General features: G+C 42.2%; 1 protein-coding gene across 1 annotated transcript; it reads left to right on the top strand.

Moving 5' to 3' along the window:
- The first annotated feature begins 332 nt into the window (after nt 1-332).
- timeless (timeless circadian clock) lies at nt 333-10,695 on the top strand. The gene is made up of 30 exons (XM_019881020.1): nt 333-487; nt 1,148-1,251; nt 1,372-1,525; nt 1,719-1,833; nt 2,081-2,143; nt 2,267-2,368; nt 2,756-2,911; nt 3,003-3,136; nt 3,267-3,354; nt 3,429-3,605; nt 3,770-3,987; nt 4,075-4,178; nt 4,774-4,943; nt 5,019-5,144; nt 5,438-5,589; nt 5,669-5,766; nt 5,845-5,974; nt 6,189-6,390; nt 6,629-6,768; nt 6,900-6,979; nt 7,088-7,211; nt 7,304-7,386; nt 7,493-7,647; nt 7,712-7,925; nt 8,799-8,867; nt 8,958-9,076; nt 9,240-9,474; nt 9,698-9,749; nt 9,831-9,886; nt 10,003-10,695. Exons 2-30 carry the CDS (start codon nt 1,170-1,172, stop codon nt 10,131-10,133), a joined length of 3,729 nt encoding a protein of 1,242 aa, XP_019736579.1. The 5' UTR covers nt 333-487; nt 1,148-1,169; the 3' UTR covers nt 10,134-10,695.
- The last annotated feature ends 1,985 nt before the right edge of the window (nt 10,696-12,680 follow it).

The following is a 12,680-nucleotide window of genomic DNA, read 5'->3' as shown; positions in this document are numbered from 1 at the left end:
ATTTTAATCGGGTGAAAGGGAGTTTAGCCATGCTCCACTTTGTGAAACAGTTTTGATTTGAATGTATGACATACCCCAGGACATTAAATTATGCAATGTAAACTAAAATATATGTTTTACGATTTTTTTGCAATTAATTTTCAATTAAAACGTCTCATAGTTTACTGTCGAAATTCAGTACGGTACTGTGTACGCTTTGCAGTACAGTATTTTGTTTGAAATGGTGTTAAGTATTCCCAGCGCTAGATGGCAGTGATGTGCAGGCACGTGCTTTCCACTCACTTTAAATATCCCAAGAAGAACACCACACAATGACGACATTCTACATCCGATTTCGTTCGCTTCTTGGCGCCAGACTTGTGGACTTGATGGCGAGTGTTGATCCTAAGTTTGACTTGTTTGTTACATTGACACACTTTTCTTGATTATATTTCACACTTTGTGGCAGTAGACGCCGCCAGGAAACGCATTGAACGACTACCACTCCGTGAGTAGAAAGCGTTTTTTTTGCGGTATGATGTCCACTCAACGTTGGGCTCATCAGATCAATATTTTAAAATCTCTAAAAATACTAAATGAAAACGGAATTAACAGCAGGATTAGAGATGTTGAATAATATTCTTCTTACCCCTCATTTAACTGTATATCAGGGGGTAAAACAGAAACCACTTTTAATATGCTAATATAAACACCTCCGCAAACAGTACGTCTGCAAAAATATGCAGTCAGAATTTAACAGTGTCCGTCGAAACTGAGGCCGTTTATTTTATTCATGCGGAATATTTTATTAAGACAGTTTTATGTCGACAATAATTAGAGCTTGCTCGTGTACCAAAACGATTTGGCCGATAAGTGTCAATAATGACACTGTTGAGGTCTACGATGACAGTCACTAGTTACGCATGTGTCACACGCAAATCGTTTTATTTATTTTTTCCTAGTATTTCGTATTTATATCTCGCCTTGCCTGCATAAACTTTGAAGTACTGTATTCATGCAAACAATCATATTGATAATCCTTTACTCGTATCAATCAGCAAGAAATGAATAGTGCCCAGTTCATTTTGAAGGAGGTATTTTCAGTCAGTCTAACTATTTCACCATTACTCTCCTTTTTCTATGTGAATCCTCACTTTTGTTCTTCCAGAGGGTGTTTGAACTTATTCAGGATGAATTGTGAACTTCTGGCAACATGCAGTGCTCTTGGATACCTGGAAGGAGACATTTATCACAAAGAAGCTGATTGTTTAGGTCAGTGGATTGGATTTTTTTTTTCGTACATCCTCATTGGTCTTAATCACCACGTGTAAACAAATGTATACTGTGATGACTAATTAAAAAAACAGCAACCCCATGTTTTCTCTGTCTCAGAGAGTGTGAAAGACTTGATCAGGTACTTGCGCTATGAAGACGACACCCGCGATGTCCGCCAGCAGCTGGGTGAAGGCCACATCTTAGAACATGACCTTCTGCCTATTATCACTCAGCACGGGCATGAAAAGGCCTTGTTTGATGCCTGCATACGGTAAACACCTCAGGATGAAACTTTCCTCTTTTAAAATATCATCACTCTTATAGACACAGTTGAGAGTCATGCGGTTATACCTGTAAATGTGTTAAATGTATCGATCACGTGATAGAGAGTCAAAAGTGTACTATAGCAGCATTATAACTCAAATTGGCCGAATGACACTATGTTCATATTTGTTCTTTCACAGGCTAATGGTCAATCTAACACAACCTGCTATGCTCTGCTTTGGGAAGGTTCCTGACGACCCCGTGTTTAGACACCACTTTTTGCAAGTGACCTCTCATTTACAAGCCTACAAAGAGGTACCGCCAGTATATCTTTTGTGATGTTATTTTATCCCACCTGTGTTTGTATCCTTCAATGCAGATTGTAATGAATCCATACTAGATGAGCCTTTTTGCATCATACTTTGTAGATGCCAAAACCCACCTTTACATTTCAAACTTACGAATAACCTGAAATATATAGTACAAAGTATTAAAGTGGCAAATGATCTGATCAAGTCACAATTACCAAGCAATGCTTTTCTTTTCTTTATTTTAATTGTAGGCATTTGCGACTGAGAAGGTGTTGGGCATTTTAAGCGAGACACTGTACAACCTGTTGCAAATGGTAAGTGATGGACTAGTGAACACCATGTTTTTTGGATTTTTTTTAAATAACATGTCAGTTTGTATTCATACATGTATTTTGTTTTGTTTTCCTTCCCCTCCTGCTAATCTGTTTTCCTTTCAGGAATGGGAGCAGAGGCAGGAAGAAGACAACCTTCTGATCGAGCGAATTCTGATGCTGGTCAGGAATGTGCTTCATGTACCTGCAGATCCTTTGGAAGAGAAGGTTAAAATGTTTTGCAGTTTGATTGGATGAACTGGATGCATAGAATACTTTGACTAGAAAGTTTGTATTGGTGATCAGCGTAATAATTGATGAGTTTATGAAGAATTCCATCCATTGATTGAGTGACACATATTGAAGCAGTTAATTAGTTGTGTTTAGAGACGAAATGTATTTTACTACTTGGCCAAAGGTTCTGTTGGGTAAATCGGTTTTGGATGTTACAGCCATTAGAACTATCGTAGCATTACAAAGGAATCAGAAGTTTAATGCATTGATGTTCTGCACGTTTTAAAAAATATTTGAAAAACAATGACTCTATTAGCAGTAAATGTTACCACAACTCTCCACTTTGTGTTTTTGTGTCTCTTTTATATTCTCCTATTGCAGAAAGTAGATGACGATGCCAGTGTCCACGATAGGCTGCTCTGGGCCATTCATATGAGTGGTTTTGATGACCTGCTCAAGTTCTTGGCGTCGGCCCAGAGTGAGCAGCAGTGGAGTATGCATGTGTTGGAAATAATCTCTCTCATGTTCAGAGACCAGGTGAAGCCAAATCATCTTGTTTCCGTCTCATCAATGTACATCGTGATAGATGGCTGTTCATTGGTTGAGGTTTCTTGTGGTGTGACCGCAGACACCGGACACCTTGGTGAGCGCGGGACACGCTCGCTCGGCGGAGCAGAAGCAGAGAGACACTTCGGAGCTGGAAGGTCTGAGGCAGAAAGAGCAAGCAGAGAAACGTTCTCGCACATTGCAAAGAGGAACCAGGTGCATGATATGACAAGATCTTAACGAAAGTATTTTTATTTTCTAGTCATACCTTTATCAGTTTCAGATGATTAACTGCTCATTGCAAATCCCACCTGAAATTGCTTGTTCATTTGTTTGCTTCTGTCAGGCATTCACGATTTGGAGGGTCTTTTGTTGTGAAAGGACTCAAAGCAATCGGAGACAATGATATCATTTATCATCGAAATGTTCACAATGTAAGTACTATGATGCAATTTACGAAGGATTGCAAGAAAAAGTCACCGACCTGTTTCCTGCCTTTAATTCCTAGTTCAAAAACTACACTCACGACATGGGTAAAGCTGTCCGACGTGTTCCAAGGCGAAATCGACAGGCCCGGGAAAGTCAGGACCAACGGCGCTCGGCTTTAAACGTTCGACTCTTCCTGCGAGAGTTTTGTGTGGACTTCTTAGAGAACTGCTACAATCGCCTCATGTACATTGTCAAGGTCAGCAGCTGCAACAGCAAATATTTTTTTTCCCAATCATAGTTTAGAATTAACCATTATATGATTCAGCATTTATATTACACACAGTTGTAGGACAGTACAATCTTAGCTATTTCAACTGTAGGAATCTTGACATTCTGTTTTTTTTGTCCCTTCATATCCAGGAAAGCCTGATTCGGGAGCAGTCTCAGGAGCACGATGAGACTTACTATCTGTGGGCGCTCAGCTTCTTCATGGCCTTCAATCGCGGCAACAATTTCCAAGCTGATTTAGTTTCCGAGACGATGTCCACCCGCACTTTCCACTTCATCGAGCGCAACATCACCAATTACTACGAGATGATTTTGACTGACCGCAAAGAGGCCACGTCCTGGTCCCGTAGGTAAGAAGAGAGTTTGGAAAACCGGGGCGATTCGGAAATTGCTGACATGATGTCCGTTGATGTTTTACGCCTTCTTGTTCCTGCTAGGATGCACCTGGCACTGAAGGCTTATCAGGAGCTGCTCATGACGGTGAACGAGATGGACCGATCGCAGGATGAAAGCATCCGCCACAGCGCCAATGTGATCAAAAGTATTGCTACTGATGCGAAACAACAGAGACGTTAGAACAAACATTCTGCACCTACAAAGATGATAATGCTCAAGATAGTATAATGTATAATAGATAATAGACACAACATGCAAAATAAATGGCTAACAGGAAATAATCAGCAAACCTTCAGAGTGCCGGTGCTCTTCATAAAGATTAGACAATTCCTGCTCCTTTTTCTTCCGTCCAAGATGGCGTCTTTTCCACTCTGACAATTGTAACACAATTACCAGATAATGCGAATTTCTTTCTGTCGATAAGGTAACCTTTTGTTAAATCAATACCTCTCTGACAGTCAATCAAAGCTGAGTATTTTCATTGTTAAAAAAACAAAACAAAACAATTGGTTGGTAATTCAGCACTTTTATTGGCTATTCCTCTGAATTTGATGTGCCGGTATACGTAATGTTGTGACCACTGAGTGTGCTGTATAGTTTTTAAAGGTGACTAACACTACAGGACATAGTTGCACAATTCATAAAATACAAGGTGTCTATGTAAAAAATGTTTTAGTGATGTCAAAATTATTGATTGTCGTTGCCCCCTGCCCCCTCCCCCACACCCCCTCACCTTGTAGGTAACATATTCTACCTGATGGAATATAGGGAGATATTCCTGACTCTGCTGAGAAAATATGACGGGACGACGCAGCCGCAGTCTTACCTGAAAGATTTGGTGGAGTCGACGCATCTCTTCCTGCGTATGCTCGAGCGCTTCTGCAAAGATCGCAGGAACTTGGTTGTGCAGGTACAATTTGGATATGAATTTCTCCAATGCACTTCCTTGATGACCGGATCAGCTCTTGATGTGGTGATTTTACAGAAAAAGCGAGTGAAGCGGAAAAAGTCCAAGAAAGACAAAAAACAGCCAGTTGTAGAAAGAACCCCAGAAGCTCTGGCAGATACCTGGAAAAATGTGGAAGAACAACTGAAGGCGGTAAATTTTCAGGTCAGTGTAATCACCTATCATGAAAAAGAAACACTTATGACTTTTTATGCATTTCGAAAGTATTGGGACAACACCAAAGAAAATGCTGTCGTATCTCGATTTAAGAGTGCCTCAACTTTTCGAGATGCAAGTCCCATTTTTTTTCATTGGTTTACACGCAATTACGTGAGGTATGAGTAAAAGAATATATAATTCCGGATCTTTTCTCAGAGCCAGTCTCTTAATCAATAGTAAGAAAAGTCCTACCCCCCATGACTAATCATCATCCATTCTTTTTCTGCCCTCATTGGCAGCTGGCAGAGTCTCTAACTGAGAGTATCGTGCCTTTCGATGCCACATCGGAAACTCCTCTCGAGGAGCAGCGGACTGAGGCAATGGTGCGGGTGCAGGATGCGTTGCAGGCTCAATTAGGACCGGAGGCTTTAGCGCTCCTGAGGGCTGCCAGGTCAGTCGTGATACACCACACAGTTAGCTTCAAGCGCCAATCAAAAACTTAAGAAGATGAAAGAAACGATTGCACTCAGGGAAGTATGGCCCGAGGGAGACGTGTTTGGCTCGACTGATGTGGAACCTGAAGAAGAACTGGAACTCCTCAAGCAGATCTTGCATGCAGAGCTGCCAAGTATGCACACAGCGTATTTACACGGCATGTGTATTGCGCCGTCTGTATGCAGGATTCACGTTTAACCCTTGATTTCAGGGTCGGCCCCTCCTCCTGAAACTCAGGTGGAAGAGGAAGGTGAGGATGATGCTGATCTAGAAGAGGACGAAGAGTTGGAGGCAGTCCAGGTTTCCGAAACGGAGTTCAAATTTCTGGACTTTATCAAAAAGTGAGTCAATAACTTTATCAAAGAATGAACATTTCTATATGTGTGATCAATACAGAAACTGGCCCCTTTCCAGTTCCATGTGTTTGTATTTTATTTCACTATGGCATTTGGACTCTTCGCCTTTTGGTGCCCAAGCTGACATTTTGCCTCTCAAGTTACACTCCACGCTGACATTTCTCTGTCGATTTTTTTTTTTTTTTTTCACCCCGCACAGGTTCGCCAACCCCAACATCGTGCGTCCATACCTGCTCTTACTCAAATCCTACGCAAAAAACACACCTCACACAAACCACTGCATCGCTCGAATGCTTCACCGTGTGGCATTTGACCTCAAAATGGACGCCTTGCTGTATCAGCTGTCAGTCTTCCATCTTTTCAACAAAATCCTGAGTGACGCAGCTGCCGCTGCTTACAAGGTTGGCTCATAACACAAGTAAGAAAAGCCAAGTAGAGCGTAGGCCCCACTGCCTACGTTGTAAATGGCTCGAATGTCCAGCATCGTTTGTGGGTAAAATTCCTTGCTCTGCGCCGACATGTAATGTCTTTGGAGGGGTTGGTAGTTTTTCACGGACTCAATTACTTTTTGCAGGTAACAAACAAACAAGTGACAATGATGAGGCCCATGAGCTCTAACCTCCTTTCTGTCCTCCGCAGGAGCTGGTCACTTTTGCCAAGTATGTGCTCAACCGTTTCTTTTCCCTGGCGGTCACCAACAACAAGGCCTACGTGGAACTGTTGTTCTGGAAAAACGTTGGCGCTGTGCGTGAGATGACTGAAGGCTACGGCAAAGATGGGTTGGTGATTTTCTTTATATACCGTATCAATGTAAAAACTGGAAAGGATTAATTTCAAAATGTGAGAAACACACACAGATAACTTGCTGGAAAAAATTCCAATTATCTGGTAATTGTTTTACAATTGTCAGAGTGGAAAAGATGTCAGCTTGGACGGAAGAAGAGGAGCAGGAATTGTCTAAACTTTATGAAGAGCACCGGCACTCTGAAGGTTTGATTTTTATTTACTGTTAGCGCTCCTGTTTGTCATTTATTTTGCACGTTGCGTTAAATGGGGAACTAATACAGCTTCCTGTTGCTGTTTGCGGACTCTTGCCAGTGCCAGACATTGTGGAGACCCTGCTGCCGTTGCTAAGCAATAGTACGCGCACACGGAGGCAGGTTGTGACCCAGTTGGTGCGCATGGGTCTGGTGAACAGCGCTAAAGAGCTGAAGAAACCCAAGTATGTAGGCCGGACCATCATCCCACTCATGTTTTTATGTAATCAATTGGAATGGATAACTAATCAACTGAAAATGATTTTCTGCATCAAAGGAAAGGTACCAACATCGTTCTTTGGACTGAGGACCAGGAAGAAGAACTTCAGATGCTCTATGAAGAATACAAAGACTCCGATGGTAATCTCTGAGTGCTTTATTGACTAAAGCATCTTATTTATTGAGAAGACTCCATTTCAATTTGATTTTTAATTGCCCCCCCCCACACACACACACACACACACAGATGTGCTTGGCAACATTCTTAAGAAGCTCACGGCCAAGCGCTCTCGTGCACGCGTGGTGGACAAGCTGCTCAGCTTGGGCCTAGTCTCAGAGAGGCGAGAACTTTACAAGAAGAGGAGTCGAAGTGCCCGTCCCAAAAACTCTGCCGCACAAATGGTAAGTTCTAATAACTGTTGGAAGACAATCAAACAAGGAAAACTGTGAAAAATTCTTCCTGCAGAGTGAAGAGGATTTCCTAGCTGAACTCACACAAGATTTCCCAGGTGAGCCCCTGAACAGAGAAGATGAGGATGAGTCTGAAGAAAGTGAGGAAGAAGATGAACTGGAATTGGAAGAAGGACAGAGTGGTGGCAGCAGGAGGCGCCAGAGTCTTGTGTCGAAAGAGGAAAGGCAGGCTGATGTCGGTGCCACGGTCACAAGGCTGCATGAGGAAGGTGATTTTTTTTGTTTGTACTTTTTATTTACTCACTTCACTTGCAGGATCTAAAACAACAGCGGTATCGCAGTCTGCTTTTACAACGATGTAACTACTCAGTTCTGATTCTGGCACAGGGCTGCACAACCTCAGATGTTTTTAAGTCGATCGACGTCGACTCTTTGCTGTTGTCGTTCGTATTTTTGTACTATCTTTTTTTTTTTTTAAATCACCGGAGGAGGGAATGCTCTGCAGTAATCTACATTCATTGACAATGAACAGCTGTCATACACTGCATTTAGGTAGAACATGCACATTAGAGCACTGGCGTGGGCTGGAAACTGGGAACCTGTCCCTGTTTTGGGCCCACCACAATAGCTGGTTCTGCATGGTGGTAATTTGTGTTGTCTGCAAATAACCATGCACCTCTTTGCACGTAGTGGAATAATTCCCCTCTGTCCTTCCGCTTGGATAGTGTGACCTGAAAAGTTGTTGAATCCCGCTGGAGCCTGTCCCACCTGCCCCCCCCCCACACCCCCCTCCTCCTTTATTGGTTCTCCCTCACTAAGCTGTGGATACAGGAAACAGAAGACAATTTAAATCAATTTAGGTGATGGGCTAATTTCTTTCAGTGCATTTGTCTGCTGGATGCAAGCGGATCTGCCTTCTCAAGCCAAAAACGGTGGACGTCGCACTCACCGTCATTTCAGAGCAGTGGTCATGGAGTGTAGAATTTGATCATGCGATACATACTTAAATAAATGTGACCAACATAGAAACAACTTTCAGTGTGACGCAGTGCAGACATTTTATGTTCTTGATATCATTCAATGTTATTAATTTACGATAATTTGCAATCGCAAGGGTCATCTTGACTTTGTTTGTCATCCAGGCATGTCTGAAGCCCTTCAGTGGTTACAACGCTGTCTGGACCGAGCAGCTAAAAGCCGGGAAGAAGATGGTAAGAAGTGTCGGCAAAACGATGTGTTGGTTGAAAAATTTGTTCAAGAATGTCCAGTTAAGACTTGGTGTAACGTGCTCCTTTGGCCAGGTTTTTCCCAGGCTACGCCTCTTGTGCCCCTCACTGAGGCATGTGAAGACGCTATGGAGGACAAGACCTTCCACGGGCTGCTGCGCAACCTGGGAATGCGGGCGCCTGCAAATGAACAGGTGCGGGTATATTGCTCAGTATTACACTGGCAAGTTTCAGCAACTCCATCTTGCTGCTTCCGGTGACCAATATACTATTTCCGTGTTGTATTTCGAAATGATTAAAAACCCCGCCGCTTTAGTCAAGCTTGACATCACTTTTTCTATAACGCGTGCTCATTAGGAGACATTTTGGAGAATCCCAGAAAAGATCAGCCCATCCCAGCTCCGTTGTGCAGCTGCGTCTCTCAGGCAAAATCCAAATGAATCTAAAAATGAAGAGGTCCTCGTGGAAGACGACAACCCACCTGAAGAACATCAGGAGGAGAAAAAGGAAGTCTCTGATTCACAACGAGCAGATGCTTTGAGAGCCCTGGTCGTTGCACGCAAGAGGAAACAGCACTCAAGCAAAGATGACGGTATGTGTGGACACCTCATCCTCTGTCTTTTAATTACAGGTCTCTCGTGCAGCCAAGTACATGTTGTACTTGGGTTTTAGACAATAACCGCCTTTTGTTTTGTCAGTGGCCATAACTACTGTGTGTTTGTGGGAGTCAGCATTGTTGCACTTGGCCTAGTTTTCTGAGGCTGGTCAATGGGTTGGCAAATCATGTCAGTTATTTCTCTGCCCTTTTATTTCAGCCCCTGATATGGATTTAGCTTCCACTGAAGATGCAAACAGTTCATTTGAGAGGTGAGGGGACCAAAACTTTGCTCAAAAGTAACTGTTTCGCTTGTAAATGAGTTAAGTCCTCATCTGATGTCTGTATTTTAGGGCCAAAGAGAAGACAGCTAAAAGAAACAGAATGTTGGACAGTGCCGAGGAGGAGGGTATTGTATTCTATTTCATTTACATTTTTGTTAGGAATGAAACTTACATCGGCTTATAATGCATTTCAAGCAGTAACTGGATGTGAAAATACGATTGAGCCAGACTGTCTTTGCAGATGACTGTTCCACCACGGTAATGGATACTCATACAAACGGTGACGCAGATTCAGACGAGGAAGATGTATCTGCACCAGTGAAGCGTCGGCGGAAGATGGTATTAATTGAGGAAGATGAGGAAGAGGATTAATTGCCCTTCCAATGCAGTCAATACAGTGAAAACAAACAACCCAAAGAAACAGTTCCTTCTGTTCGGTGTCGGTTTTCATTTTCAAACGGTCACTCCTATACTAGTATGTAGTCATGATGTTAAGGAAAATATGTTTGCTGCTTTCTATTTCGACTTTCAGCATGAATACCCAAGAATATTTTGTATAACCCTGTAATTAAACGTGATACTTGCTATTTCAATAAATGCCATAAGATATGCCATGGCACAAATCTAGTCTAATAATTTGTATTTTCAAATAAAATTCTGTGGTCAGAAAAAAATGGCACAATTGTAGTTATCTAGTGTATCGGTCTAATCGCAGTGTAGTAAAACATAAAAATATAATCAAAGCTTTATCAAATATTTTTCAGCATACGCAAACGTTACTTGACTGTATGATGCACTGCAGTTCTGCACCTTTACAAACTACAACCACAGTAATAAACAGTTAAACGAATACCTCAAAACTAAAATGATTATTCTCGTAAAGGTTTTGATATAGCTCTTGTATTCGATTACATTTTCTTAAACTGTTGAATTCAATCTACTGTGTGATCTGATCTGTGGTGTCATTTTGAGAAATGGTCGCTTACATCATAATACCTGGAGGTGGTAGTAAAGAGCAGCAAGGATACAATTTGGCTCACAGTCCCAACAAACGCCAAGTACATTGCAGTTCATTCCGGGCCTGGGTGGGGACCCTTTTTATCAGGGTTTCAGTTTTATGAAGTCCTCCGAGAGGCCGACTATATCTGAAATGTTGTAATGATTGTGGGTTAGATGTTTTGTTGCTTTTAGTGAAACCAAGGTTTATTTCTTTCTAGAATTGTTTGGCAGGCCAGACCAAATGTTCTCGTGGGATGCATTAGGTCCATGGACTGTAAATTGCCACTCCCTGCATTAGGTGATATCAAATACGAACGCAAATAATACAAGTACAGCAGTGAGCATTTGATTTTCAGTCAGGTTCAGGAGAGCGTTCTTCAAAACAAGGATCTCGTGTGTGTGACAGCAGTCGCTGCCTTGAGTCACACTCATATTCCAGCTGTGTGGGAGGTGGTCTCTTGTCCTCACATCTGGACTATGTTAGCAACTTCCTGTCACAGCATCTGCTCTGCCCCTACCTCACAAAAGCCTCGATCCGACCCGTTGGTCCACAGAAAGAACCTTGACTGTGTGTACGTACAATTGTGGGTGGGTTCGTGTATGCCTTGAGGTGCATTTTAATTGATGGGATCAAAGAAACGTGCCTGTGAAATAATGCTGTGTGTTTTACAATCATGATGACTCGCTTTTTTGTGTGTGCGTGTGTGACCAGAACATAAGAGTAACCCTGGCCGCTTTATTGCAGACATGTGAGGTGCAGACGCACACACACACACACAAACGGGGTCATTACATTTTGCAAGTTTGTGGGAATAGATGCCAGATTTGTATCTCTCAAAACAAAGACTAGCCTTTCCTTTGAAAACGGACAACAGTTCAAGTATTTCAATGTGCACAGCAGTTTTATTATTTGCATATTAAGTTTGTTTGAGACCTTAGACTCATTCACATATGGCCACAAACTCACCGTTTATCATGGAGCATGTGCTGCTGAAAACACACACGAGTCCTACTGTGACTTATGTTATAATTTAATAGCGACCGAGAGCTACATATTGCAAAACATATGCGAGTAAGATGATGAGCTTCTATTCATTACATTGTAACCTACCAGATGTTTTGGTGTTGACAAGAAAGGGTTCAATTGTTTTTACAAATCATAGTGTCGTGAAAGCAGACATGCCCAAGTAACCGCTTGAATTGCTTACATTTCACGAACCATTATTGGATAACAGGCAGTGGCTGCTAGGGACAAGCCTGGACGTTAAACGGGTACACGTTATGCATATACTGTACAACATGGGAGCTGTGGCTTTTTATAAATTCTACAAGCTCTACAATGAGGACAGCAATTCGTGTCTATAAAGTTAATGCTGTGTATGAAACTGAAGCGGTTATTAACCACATTATTTGTGTCTTTATCTACAAATGATTCAAAGTGTGAATGATAAGAGAAATGAGACCACAAAAAAGGACGATAGTGGCGGGAAAGGGGAAGGTCTGAGAACTGGCAAAAGTTAATCACCAGACCTTAACCCAGGACAGCTTTCCTTTCACCTAAAGAGGAGTCTGAAAGGAGAAACTCACATAAATAAACAAGAACTGTAAGTGGCTGCAGTAAAGGCCTGATAATGCCTTTCAAATGAAGAATGCAAAGTCTGGTGTAGTCAGTTGGTCACTGGCAATGCTGGTACAGCATTGAGTCTCGATTTCCAAACTACTGAATGTCCAGGGCCGCTGCCCTGTTGGCCCCTCTCAATGCACGGCCCTGCATTTTTAACACTTTACAGGAAATTGTTCAAAAATGTGTACCAAAAAAAAAAAACTCGCACGTGGTCTGACCAAAAGTTAGGGACAAGCCTGGACGTTAAACGGGTACACGTTATGCATATACTGTACAACATGGGAGCTGTGGCTTTT

This window comes from Hippocampus comes, unplaced genomic scaffold, assembly GCF_001891065.2.
Source record: "Hippocampus comes isolate QL1 unplaced genomic scaffold, H_comes_QL1_v1.1 scaffold68, whole genome shotgun sequence".
NCBI classification, from domain to species: domain Eukaryota; kingdom Metazoa; phylum Chordata; class Actinopteri; order Syngnathiformes; family Syngnathidae; genus Hippocampus; species Hippocampus comes.
This window is presented reverse-complemented; position numbering and strand designations above follow the sequence as displayed.